We start from the raw sequence: 12434 nt of genomic DNA on the forward strand, positions 1-12434 counted from the left end.
ACTATGCAGCTGAGGTGAAAATGTTGGTATCCTAAGCACTCACTACATATTTGATACTTTATTGACTTTTTATTTCCTCACTAAGTGTATATTATACAACATAGTAGGGAACTCCTGACAAAAAAAGGAAGAGAGCTGACAAGACTGCCACACAGAATGGAAAGCTAAGTTATATGTGCTCTCTATATAAGTGAGATGTGTGGCTGGAATATGTGGTTGTAATATATGAAGACTTCCAAAGGACCACAGGAGTGGCTCTCTCCTTTTGGGTGATTTTGTTCTTCAGACTGTTCAAGTAAGACTGGCTTGCCAGGCGTGGTGGCTCACGCCTGTAATCCCAGCACTCAGGAGGCTGAGGCAGGAGGATTGTTGTGAGTTCGAGACCAGCTTGGGCTACAAAGTGAGCTCAAGGCCAGCCTGAACTGCATATTGAGACCCTGTCTCAAAAAGACAAACAAAAAAAGTAAGACTGGCTTTATTCTGCAAAGATGAATCCAATTATCTCTGCCATCTTAACTGCAGTAGGTGTGGCAAGAATTTCTGAGAAGGGGCTTTTCCACTTTGGCCTTTAGTTGGTCAGCAGGTGTTCCTCTCTCCAAGTTTTTACAAGCACTCAGTTTCCCAGATGGACAGGAGGTGGTTCTCCTGGGCCAGGAGCTGGCAGGACTCTGTTCCCATATAGAGCCTGTTGTGTTTGGTCCAGATTAATGAGCTATTGTAAGAGTCTCCAGGTCTCTGGGTTTACTATCATATCAAAGGACAGAAAAGACCTTCCATATCACATCTCAAAAGCAAACAGCCCAGCTTGGGGCATATTATGACCTTCATCAGTACTACTGGTGGCAGTTGGAGCCAGGACTAGGATGTCTCTCCACAAAGGCAGTTTTGCCAGAGCTCAGTTTATGGTCTGGTTGGCTTTGTCTTTCCAGAAGCCTGAGGCCCACTTTCTGCATAGGATTTTTATAGCTTGTCACTATGTGCTTTGAGGAAGGAGCAAAATGGTTCCCCAGGAACTGGGGATAAGGCTGGGAACTTGAAGGCCTGTAAAGCTGTCCTTCTTGCTTCCCTATCAGCTTTTTGATTTTCCAAGGAAACTTCAGACATGTCTCCATGGTGGCTGGGGCCCTTTCTGTCTGAATTGGACTTGAAGTGCCCTAGGCATCAGCATTTTTAGAGAGCTTCTCAGGTTCTGACTTGCTTCTAGGCCCAGTACTCAGGTCTGTCCGCCAGAGTTGCTGCGGACCAGCTGTCTGTCCATGCCCATCTCTGCAGTATCACGTTCCCTCTTTGATTTCTCAGGTTATCAGTCTGGGAAGAACTTCTTACTTTGTGGCTGGAGTCTGCCTTTTGCCTTTCCTCTTTCATCAGTAACTTGGGAAATGGTTATTTTGCATCGGGAGCCCTGGTCACCTCAGGGTTGCTGAGGGGATTGTCTTGCAGGCTGTCTGGGATCTGGCTGCCTGATAGTACTTTCTCCAAGTCTACATGGGTCTGAGTTTCAGTTCCTTGTTCTGTCAGTCAATTTCCAGATCTTGCTGCAAGGTTCTACCTTAGAATCTGTGTGTACCTGTGCTATTTGCTGTTGTCTGTCTCAGGGATTTGTGTGCAGTCTGTGGCCACCTGGCATCTGTGTTTATTTGGATGTCAGTGTCTTCCCTTAGGAGAACTGAACCTGGGGTTTGACAGATCCTCAGAACCTCACTCCTGCTTCCAGTTCAAGCATTCCGTTAGGGCCAAGTCTCTGGAATGCCCTAGGTGAGAAAGGGCGTCTATCTAGGACTCAGGTGTTGGCTTGGGGGGCGGGGTGAGTGCTTGGGTGCTTCAGTCCTGAATCTCGCTAGTCTGGGACGGCTGCTTCTGACTCCCAGCTCTGCCGGCCTGGGGCTCCCTGCAGCGGAGGCCAAGGCTGGGGTGTGGCTGCCTCCGCGGCAGGCCGGCGGGCCGGGCCTGGGTGGGCCCTGGTGCTCCCTTTCTTCCACGCCCCGACTCCGGCTTCTCCCGTCCCCCCCCCCCCAATCCCAGCGGGTCCCGGCTTCCTTACATGGTCACGGCCGGGCCTCCAGCTCCCGGACGTCCCCCGGCCCCCGCCCCCACCGGACACGGCCCCCGCCCTGCTCGCCCCGCGCGGCCGCCCGCGCCCCGCCATGGAGGACCTGGGTAAGTGGGGCCCGATCCCTGCGCCCTGCCGGCTGCGCGTCCCACCCGGCCCGCGCGCTCCCGAAGCTCCCTATTCCCGCGCCCTCGCCCCGGCTCGGGGTCTGCGTCCGCGCCTCCTCTCCGACTCCACGTCCCGCTTCCTGCCTCTCCCTTCCTGCCTTTCCTGGCTGGCCGCTCCCTCCCTCCTGCCTCGCCGGGCGGCTTCAGTCCCGCTCCGCTGGATGGACAGGGAGGAGCGGCGCCCGCGGACGCCTGGACTCGGGGAAGGAGGAGCCTTAGGCTGGGCTGAGCCCCGGGTCGGGAAGGGAGAGAATGACATCAAGTTTCGAGATGAGAGCCGGCACGCCGGCGGGCCAGGGTTTGGGGACGGGAAGAGTCATAGACTCCTAAGTGTAGTCGAGGTCAAGTCCTTGGGCTAGGAAAGAATAGATGGAGTGACGGGACTGGAGACAGGTTTGAAGCAGCCACCAAGATGCTCCCGTGTGAGGGAAGGGGCAGGGCTCTCAGGTGTGCAAAGCGTTCACAGCACTCGGGTTAGGCGGTAAGGTGTTTCATAGGACAAGGAGGAGGACCCTGCTGTCTGGTCCTCCCTATTTGCTGAGACTGGGGCTGGAATTTCGTGCCCTCTCTGGAAGAGCAGAGCTTGCAGCACCCTCCAGTGGAAGGTGCTCATCAGTAACTTACGGGTACCTGGCACCAGTACTGTGGAGAAGAAGCCAGTAAAAAGCCTGGTCACACTAGAGAGGCCAACGACTCAGTGGGGCCGGGGAATTTAGTAAGTGCGGCAGGGAGAGCAGCAAATCAGGACGCTGGGCCCAGGCATACAGCCAGTTGAGCAATCTGGAATAGATCCCAGTTGACTTCAGTAAAGAGCCAATTTCGGCTGCATCAGGAAAGATGAGAATAAAAGAATCACGTGGCCGGGTTAGTGCTTGAGTCCCAGGATGAGCCCACTCCCAATGTCTGGTCATAAATACTCTTTGCTATCCTACTTCTCTGCCTTGGATTGGCCTTGTGTTTATATTTTTTTTTAACCTCTGCTTTTAATACTGGCTTTTATGTTTGTCAAATACCGCTGACTTTGAACCCCTACCCTCTAATCTCTTAAGGCCTGTCTCTGGCCAAACCTTGAGCCCTTCAGTATCTCATCCCAAGGGCCTCTCTCTGCAGATGCCCTGCTCTCTGACCTGGAGACCACCACCTCACACATGCCAAGATCGGGGGCTCCAAAAGAGCGGCCCCCAGAGCCACTCACACCTCCCCCACCCTATGGACACCAGCCGAAGGTGAGATCAGATATTTGAAGCCTGGGGCACTGCCAGGGCTAAGGTTAACCAGAGTGGGGTCCTCTCATTCCACACATGCATCTCTTCTCTGTAGACAGGGCCTGAGGAATCTTCAGGAACCTCTGGGGACAAGGACCATCTATACAGGTGAGAGGCCTGAGGAACCCGGGCATAGGGATGGGGCAGCCAGCTGAGGCTCAGGTGAGGTTTGGATTCTCCACCCCTAAACCCAAGCTCCCGCCCTGTTTCTCAGTACGGTATGCAAGCCTCGGTCCCCAAAGCCTGCGCCCCCTGCGGCCCCTCCATTCTCCTCTTCCAGTGGTGTCTTGGGCACTGGGCTCTGTGAGCTAGACCGTTTGCTTCAGGAACTTAATGCTACTCAGTTCAACATCACAGGTACTGGGTTACTGAGACAGACCTTGATGGGATGGGGGCAGGGCAGGGCAGAGAGTAAGGGGCACAGTCTTCCCAGAGGAGCAGATAAAGGGACACAATGCCTTGAGCATGGCCCCATATCCAGTGTTCTCCTTTTGTCTCTCCAGATGAAATAATGTCTCAGTTCCCATCTAGCAAGGTGACTGCAGGGGAACAGAAAGAGGACCAGTCTGAAGATAAGAAAAGACCCAGCCTGTGAGTCTGCCAAAGTTGGCAGGACTGGAGAGAGAGAGGGGACAAGTCTGGATGTCTGAGTCCCCCCAGGGAGTGTTCCTCTGAAAGGCTCTGACATGATGCATGCTTGTTCTTTGCAGTTCTTCCAGCCCCTCTTCTGGTGTCCCAAAGCCTTCAGCCACCTCAGCCACTCTGGAGCTGGACAAACTGATGGCCTCACTCTCAGACTTCCGTGTCCAGAATCATGTGAGTCAGGCAGGTCTAACTGGTGTCAATTTGTGACTCCCTGCCCATGTTAGACCCTTCTGTGTCTGCTACCTTGTTGACTCAACTGTAATCTCCTCCCCACTGCAGCTTCCAGCCTCTGGGCCAACCCAGACACCAGCAGTGAGCTCCACAGATGAGGGATCCCCAACCCTGCCAGGACCCAGTAGCAAGGGCAGCCTGGACACCATGCTGGGGCTGCTGCAGTCTGACCTCAGCCGCCGAGGTGTCCCCACCCAGGCCAAGGGCCTCTGTGGCTCCTGCAATAAACCAATTGCTGGCCAAGTAAGTAGAGCCTTGTAAGAAGGGAGGCAGGTATCCACAGACCCATCTTTATTGAGAACCAAGATTTGTGCTTTTTCTTTTTTCTCTTCTCTCTCTCTCTGTCTGTCTCTCTCTCTCTCCATCATTTCTGACACAAGGTTTTGATATACAGTTCAGGCTGGCCTTGAACTCACTTTGTAGCCTAGGCTGGCTTCAAATTTGTAGCTGGTCCTCCTGCCTCAGCCTTCTGAGTGCTGAGATTGTAGGCACATGCTACCATACCTGGCTTTGTGCTGTTTTCTTTTCATAAGTAACTGTTAAGTGGATATTATTATTGTATTTTATTTTTTTAAGTAAAAGACTTTTGGTGTTGAGGTTGGAACTAGGGCCTGTATCACTGAGCCAAACCATTAGCTCACCATTTGTATTTCATAAATGAAGAAACAGCAAATAAGTTGTAGGGTAAGAATTCTGACTGTGTGCTGGGTTCTGCACTAGATCATTTTCAAACCTCCATTTCACAAATGTTTACTGGCTGTACCCAGCATTTCACAGGTATCCAAAGACTGTCTCTTCCCCTTGGAAGAAGATCATCACTGGTTCTTGGCTTATGAATAAGATTTGACTGACATCTGTGACCAGTGGTTGGCCTAGAGCCTTCTGCAATAGTACCAACTCACACCTCAGAATTGCCAGCCAGCCACACTGGTGGCTTTATGACATTCATGGGCTCTGGGTACTTGTTTCTTCCTGGGTCCTTTCCTCAATTAAAAAAAAAAAAAACAGGACTGTTCTGGCGTAAAGATGAAGTATCAATATTCTTTGTTAAATCATTTTTTTCTTGTTTTTATGTAAAGATTCAAAAAACAAATTAAAACCTATTCATCATCCCCTAGGTGTATTGTAGGCCCTCTGCCCTGTCCCTGATGTACCTCAGGGATAGTTTACCCTGGGACAAAGCTGGAAGACCTAGGTTGAATCTCCATCACCTACAGATTGTATGACCTTGAACACTGAATTTTCACCCTTCAATCTCAGGAAGACTTGTAAAGTGCCATACATGCCTCAGTTCACTGGGCATGTGGCAGCCCCCGTGCCACTGCTCTGACCCAGCCCTCACTCCCAACTTGCAGGTGGTGACCGCTCTGGGCCGTGCCTGGCACCCTGAGCACTTCGTTTGTGGTGGCTGCTCCATGACCCTAGGAGGTAGCAGTTTCTTCGAGAAGGATGGAGCCCCTTTTTGCCCCGAGTGCTACTTTGAGCGCTTCTCTCCACGCTGTGGCTTCTGCAACCAACCCATCCGACATGTACGCTCTGACGGGCCCCACGGCCCCCACGGCCCCCACAGACTCGTCTCCCACCCGCCCCCACCCCCGCAGAAGGGGCTCATAGGTTCCTCCCATCCTAGCCTGGGGCAGCCTCACGCCCCCCCCCCAGCTCTGTTTTCAGCTCTTCCTCTGTGACTCTGAAAATCCTTGTTAGACCTTGTACCCCTCAGATTCGTGCTTCAGCTCTCTCACGTAGGTCCACTGAGGCCCTTTTCTTTCCCTGCAGAAGATGGTTACTGCCCTGGGCACCCACTGGCACCCAGAGCATTTCTGCTGCGTCAGTTGTGGGGAGCCCTTCGGAGAAGAAGGTAAGAGCTCCAGGCTCGCCTTTTTTTAGAAGCCCCAAGTCTGCTTGACATCTTGCCTCCACTCCTCTGGCCTCCGCTGTTTTCAGGCCCTGGATTTTCTCCCATTCTCTTATGTTGCCGTCTCCCCCAGCGTGGGTTCCCATCCCTTGCCCTGCCCTCCGCCCTCGCCCAGATCCCGATCCCTCCTGCTGCGGTCACCCTGCCCCTCCCACGTGCCAGGCTCGGATCTTGTTGCTAGTCCCGCCCATTCGGTTCCCACCCCTAGGTTTCCATGAGCGAGAGGGCCGCCCCTACTGTCGCCGGGACTTCCTGCAGCTGTTCGCCCCGCGCTGCCAGGGCTGCCAAGGCCCCATTCTGGATAACTACATCTCGGCGCTCAGCGCGCTGTGGCACCCTGACTGCTTCGTCTGCAGGGTGCGTAGCTGTGCGAGCGAAGCCCGGGGAACTGGCGGGTGGGGGCGTGGCTACGAGGGGCGTGGCTATGGGGGCGTGACTGCGGGAGTGGCTACGGGGGCGTGGCTACGGGGGCGTGGCGGTGGGAGGCCTAGCGCCTGCGAACCGTAGGTGGGGGGGCTAGAGGCGAGGTTGGGGGCAGGGCGGGGCTTCGCGGTGGACCCAGCTGAGGGGCCGGGGAGTGTTTCTCCGCTAGTTCCTGGTCCCCGGCTTTGGCCGCTGACTTCCTATCATGACCGCCTTGCTCAGGAATGCTTCGCGCCCTTTTCTGGAGGCAGCTTTTTCGAGCACGAGGGACGCCCGCTGTGCGAGAACCATTTCCACGCCCGGCGCGGTTCGCTGTGCGCCACGTGTGGCCTCCCAGTGACCGGCCGCTGCGTGTCGGCCCTGGGCCGCCGCTTCCACCCGGATCACTTCACCTGCACCTTCTGCCTGCGCCCACTCACCAAGGGCTCCTTCCAGGAGCGAGCCGGCAAACCCTACTGTCAGCCCTGCTTCCTGAAGCTCTTCGGCTGACCCCAGAGCCCGCGAAGACCCCTTCCCTCTGGAAAGCCCCGATCCTCCAGATCCTGAGCGCTGGGTCGGAGCTCCAGGCTGCCCCAAACCGTGCTTTGTGTGTCCCTAAGCACTGGGGAGCCTCGCCCCTAAAGTACTCTGCGTTCTGGCAGGTATAGTTCAGAAAAGGCCCTGCCCATACAACACCCCCACACCCTCACAATGGGTTTTACGCTGAAGAAATCCCGAGTGAGCCCCTCACTACGTTCCCACCCTCGAGGGTGCCCCTGCGTGGCGGAGGGCACCCTCCGCCCTTGCAATGCCGGCTGATCAGAGGCCAGGGCAGGTTCCCCGCGCCCCCTCACTGGTTTGTGCACTTTTTTCTACGTACATAAACACGCATTCCACGCCTCACAGATGCCGTATCTCTGCTCTGCGCCGGACAACTTGCCTTCCAACGCCCAGCCACTGTGCTGGCGCGGTCCTCGGTGGGCTCTACGCCACCGCCCAGTGGCCATCACAGGAACTGCAGCCTCTGCTCTCAGATGGCAATTACTGAGTCAGATGAGGGGAAGCTGGAAAGGGTGGTCACTTGCGGGAGTTGTACAGATACTGGTGCGACTAGGAAAAAATGCTCGTTGGGGAACTCCTGATCCTTCCTGTTTCCATTAATCCCTCCATTTCCCTATAACCTTGAAATAAGCACTTAATATGCTTCTCCTGCCCTGCTTGTGCTTGGTTCCCAGATTTCATTTTTCCTTAAAAGACCCTCAGAGGTTGGGCTCCATCCAGAAGTGTCAAGGTATGCCCAGCCTTTGGATCTGGCAACTGAAGCACAGTTTTCCTTTTGCTGGTACTGGTACTGATCCACATATTAAATCACCTGTCTTGTCCCACTCTGAAATATCCATCCATGTCAAGGCAGAGAATTCGGTATATCCAAAGTCATTATTTATGTTGCCTGTTGGTTATCAGTAACTCTCTGAGGACTTGCCTGATGCAACTCCATGTCTATACAGGCACTGCCCTGACAGCCCCAGCCTGGTGAAGGGAATGGAGGCTTAGAGGATGACATTTGATGTGTCTAGCAGTGTCTGAGGGAAACCCTGGGACTACTGGAGCTTGAGAGAGGCTTCTAATCAAGACCAGGAATCAAGGAAGTCTTTGTGGAAGAGGTGGCATTTGAACTAACCACAGACAAGGGTGAGGCTGGGGGTTTTCAGATTTGGAGAAGTTCAGGCTCCATCTGAGTTCCTAAGTCTGAGGAGCCTTTATGAGCTCCAGAACCTTCTCTTTGGATCCCTTTCTCTAGGAAGGGGATCTGCACCCCAGGGTCCGGACTATAGAGGCTTTTGGTGCTGTAAACAAGGCCCTTCCAGCTCAAGAGGAGCTAGTAGCCACAGGCAAGAAAAAGTAGTGCCTGTGCCTCTGGCAGACCCGAAGATCTTTCCTCTCTAAGGCTCCACTGCCTGGATCTTCTTTCTTCTCTTTTCCTCCATGTATCCTCCCTGGGGGATGTTTGTCTGTCTCCTCACATGCAACTACTTCTGTCTCAAGAATTCTCAAATTGGCCATCTCTAATCTTGATTCATTCATTCTGCAAATGTGTAGGAGCACTCACTGGGCCAGGCTCTGAGGGAACACTGGGGAACCAACTAGACATCCTCCTTGCACTCAGGGAACTAAAAATGGATAGAAGAGAGGGAGACAGACAAGTAAATGCACATAAGCTATGAGTGTGATGAGAGAATAGGGCCTTGCTGAGTGTTCAGGTAAAGTCAGCTCTCCCGTATTGTCCGTCCCAGGGAACTTCTCTCCTTCCCTGCTGGTGCTTATCACTGTCATGAAGAGATGTCATTTGTTGCTTGTTCATATCGTTTTGAAACTGGAGTGAAAGCTCCTGAAAACAGGCAACATGTTTATTTTGCTGACCATCCAGTTTCTACAACGATATCTAGAATAGGGGAGCTACTTAATAAATGTTCATGAATGAAAGAAAGAATAAAAAAGGAAGGAAAAGAGTGAGGAGGAAAAAGTAGTGATCTTCAGTGAAGTTTAAAGAAAAAAGAAAAAGCAGTGAATTGACTTAGAGATGTGAAAAGAACCAGATAGTCGGAAAAGATCTCTGTGGAAACAATGTTTAAGCTGAGCCTTAGAAATTGAGAAAGTGTGCCAGGCAAAGAGTCTCAGAAAAGCATCCCAGGCAGAAGAAACAGCACGTACAAAGGCCAAGAAGTAGGAAACCGCTTGGCATATTGGAAGAAAGGAAAGAAAGCCATGTGGCTAGATCAGAGCAAACTGCAGAGAGTAGTAGGAAAGGAGATGTTACATCATGATGGATATTTTAGGCTCTGGTAAAGGCAATATAGATTTTAAGTGTACATAACTCCAATATGTACTGTGATCCTTGCCCTCGGATGTCTCTTAGGCACTTTAAACTCACACCCTGAAACGGGCACTGTGGGTCCTTGCCTGTATCCACGTGGCCCACCGCCAAGGTCAGGCGGACAGGTCCCTGACACCTATTCTTTGCTGCTTTGCAAGCTTCTTGTCTGGGAGACACTTTTGTTTTTTTGAGGCAGATTTATTTTATGTCGACTGGCACTGCTTGGGTCTGGGGGACTCTTTAGAGGAGAAAGTGTATGCCATGTATTTGGTAGGCCCGAAATGTGTGTGAGAGGGTGCGTGTACATGAGTGTCTCGGACTTTCTCCCAGGGAGACGGGAACTGGTAAAAAATACCCCAGCTTCCCACCCCTTATGGTTCAATTCTCAGGCATGTCAGGAAGCTCTCTACTCTGGCGTTGGGTTCCAGCTGCTCACAGTGGTTAGTGCGCCGTCTACTGACCTCTTCCCTTTCTGTCTCACTTCCCCATGCCTTCAAAGTTCTTATCAGGTTCCCTTCCCAGTAAAGTACAATTAGCCTTTCTACCTATGGATTCCATATCTATAGATTCAACCAGCCTTAGATCAAACACATTTCAGGAAAATGGCTGTTTTCTAGAAAATGTCTTGACTTTTTCCTTGTCCTTAAGCAGTAAGGTATGACACCTATTTCCACAGCGTTTACTAAGTAATCTAGAGGTAAAGTATGTGGGGGGATGTGGGTGGGTTGGGTGCAAATACTACACCATTTTATACAAGGGAGTTGAGCAGCCTTAGATTTGGCTATCTGCCCGGGGATTTGGATGCAATGCCCCTGTGATGCCAAGAATGATTTACCTCGAGTAGTCAATGAGCCAGAGGTGGAAAGTGTGGAGGCCTGTGCAAGACTCAATAGACAGTGGCGGAGCCAGGACAGAACATCACACTGGGGTGTCCCTGAATGTCCTGCCTCCTTCCTCCCTCTTGACACCTCACATGCTTGAGATAAGCACTTAATTTGTGTCTTCTGTTGCCGTGACTATGTTTAGTTTCCAGATTTTTTTTCTCATCTCAGGGCTTGCTTTTACTTTTTTTATTTACTTGTTTTGTTTTTTTGAGACAGGATCCCCCTGTGTAGGTCAGACTGACCTTGAGTTCACTATGTAACTGAAGCTAGCCTCGAACTTGCTGAGATCCTTCTGCCTCAGCCTCCCGAATGCTGGGATTACAGGTGTGTACCACCATGCCCAGCTAGGACTTGCTTTTAAAGGAATCTAAAATAAGGCACTTTTTAAATAAAATTCATCATTTATGAATTCACCTAAAATATTTGTATCAGAAGAACTAGAGGAGTTTGTATCACTAAAGAAACAAATTATATATGTTATACTTTTTCTACAACTTATTCTGAATTCCCTTGGCTTTCACAAGCACCTCAGCACTTCTCAGTTCTTTTCCAGGCAAGATGACCCATATCTTAATTCCTGAAGGTTCTGGGTCATGTGTATTCCTGCCTGGATTGGATTCTTGTAGTTTGCCATTGAACAGGGCACAGTAATACTAGAAGGTGCTCTAAGGGATCTCCTGTGCTCTGAATATATTTGTGTTTTCCTCCATTATGAAGTAAATAGTACAATTTCCTCTTGATCGTCTGGGTCAGTCACCCCTGCCAACACCTTGGCTCCCTTTTTAGCTAGTTTACTCAGAAGTACGAGGAGATTAAAATGACTGGGGGAAGTCTTAGCTTCCGGTTTAGTGATATCATTGTGTCTCTTGGTACAAACTTTCCCTCTGGAACTAAGACTTTTAGGCCAGCAGAACATAAGGTCGCAGGAACAGGAAGCGAACATTTTGATAGTGGATCACTGAAGGTAATGGTGAGTGATACCATTCGCACTTCCGCTCCGTGATTCCTGAGCCCATGCATCCCAGCTATGGGAGACCCAGTGTCATACAGTGGATGCTGATTCAAAGCATACACAGCCTTTCGAAGACCCCTGCCCCAGCCCTGAAAGCTATTGCTACCTAGCCAGCATGGTAACTGTGTCTTTGAAAGACTATTCCACCTTTCTATCACCTTTTCATCAGCTGCTTCTACATGGTGAGGAACATGGTAAGACCAGTGAATTCTATGTCCAGGAGCCTATTGCTTTACTTCTTGGGTCATAAAATGTGTTCTTTGGTCAGAGGCAATGCTGTGCGGAATTCCATAATGGTAGATAAGGAATTCTTTGAGCCCATGGATGGTGGTTTTGGCAGAGATATTACATGCAGGGAAAACAAACCCACATCCAGGATGTCTGTGCCCATTAGGACAAAGCACTGTCTTTGCCATGAGAGAAGTGGTCCAATGGTATCAACTTGCCACCAGGTGGCAGGCTAATTGCCCAGACTCAGAGCTGATCTCTGCAGTTAGCACATGGGGCATTCTGTGGTGGAGGCAGCCAGATCAGCCTTGGTGACTGGCAGTCCATGTTGCTGAGATCATGCAAAACCTCCATCCCTGTCACCACGGTCACTCTGCTCACAAGTCCATTGGACAATGACAAGGGTGCCTGCAGAAAAAGGCTGACACTATCCACAGAACAGGCCATCCTATCCACTTGATTATGAAGGCTCTCCTCTGCTAAGATCAGCTTTTGGTGAGCATTTACATGGGGCACAGATAATCTTCACATCCTTTGCCCATATGGAAAAGTCTATTCATATATCTCTTCCAGTTTTCAGTTACAGTCCTTCCAAGTCCCTAACCATCCAGCCAGATCACTGGCTACTGCCCATAAATCAATATTTAATTGCACATCTGATCAGTTTTTTCCAGGAAAAATGTATGGCTAGCTCACTGCCTGAAGTTCTGCCCACTGTGAAGATTGCCCATCACCACCGTCCTCCAGGATGTCCTAGAAA

The 12434-nt window shown here is 51.3% G+C and overlaps 1 protein-coding gene across 3 annotated transcripts; it reads left to right on the plus strand.

Moving 5' to 3' along the window:
- Window positions 1-2009: 2009 nt before the first annotated feature.
- Tgfb1i1 (transforming growth factor beta 1 induced transcript 1) lies at window positions 2010-7578 on the plus strand. 3 transcript variants are annotated; one of them, XM_003477897.5, is made up of 11 exons: window positions 2010-2157; window positions 3328-3443; window positions 3538-3590; window positions 3697-3839; window positions 3986-4073; window positions 4193-4298; window positions 4407-4601; window positions 5714-5887; window positions 6135-6216; window positions 6482-6630; window positions 6919-7578. In XM_003477897.5, exons 1-11 carry the CDS (start codon window positions 2145-2147, stop codon window positions 7183-7185), a joined length of 1386 nt encoding a protein of 461 aa, XP_003477945.1. In that variant the 5' UTR covers window positions 2010-2144; the 3' UTR covers window positions 7186-7578. The 3 variants fall into 3 exon arrangements, with proteins under 3 accessions (XP_003477945.1, XP_063082954.1, XP_063082955.1); XM_063226884.1 differs by lacking the exon at window positions 2010-2157 and adding an exon at window positions 3059-3081; XM_063226885.1 differs by lacking the exons at window positions 2010-2157; window positions 3697-3839 and adding an exon at window positions 3061-3081.
- Window positions 7579-12434: the final 4856 nt, after the last annotated feature.

The sequence above is a fragment of the Cavia porcellus genome, unplaced genomic scaffold, assembly GCF_034190915.1.
Source record: "Cavia porcellus strain 051 isolate PalLab524CR breed Dunkin Hartley unplaced genomic scaffold, mCavPor4.1 scaffold_16, whole genome shotgun sequence".
Lineage (NCBI taxonomy): Eukaryota > Metazoa > Chordata > Mammalia > Rodentia > Caviidae > Cavia > Cavia porcellus.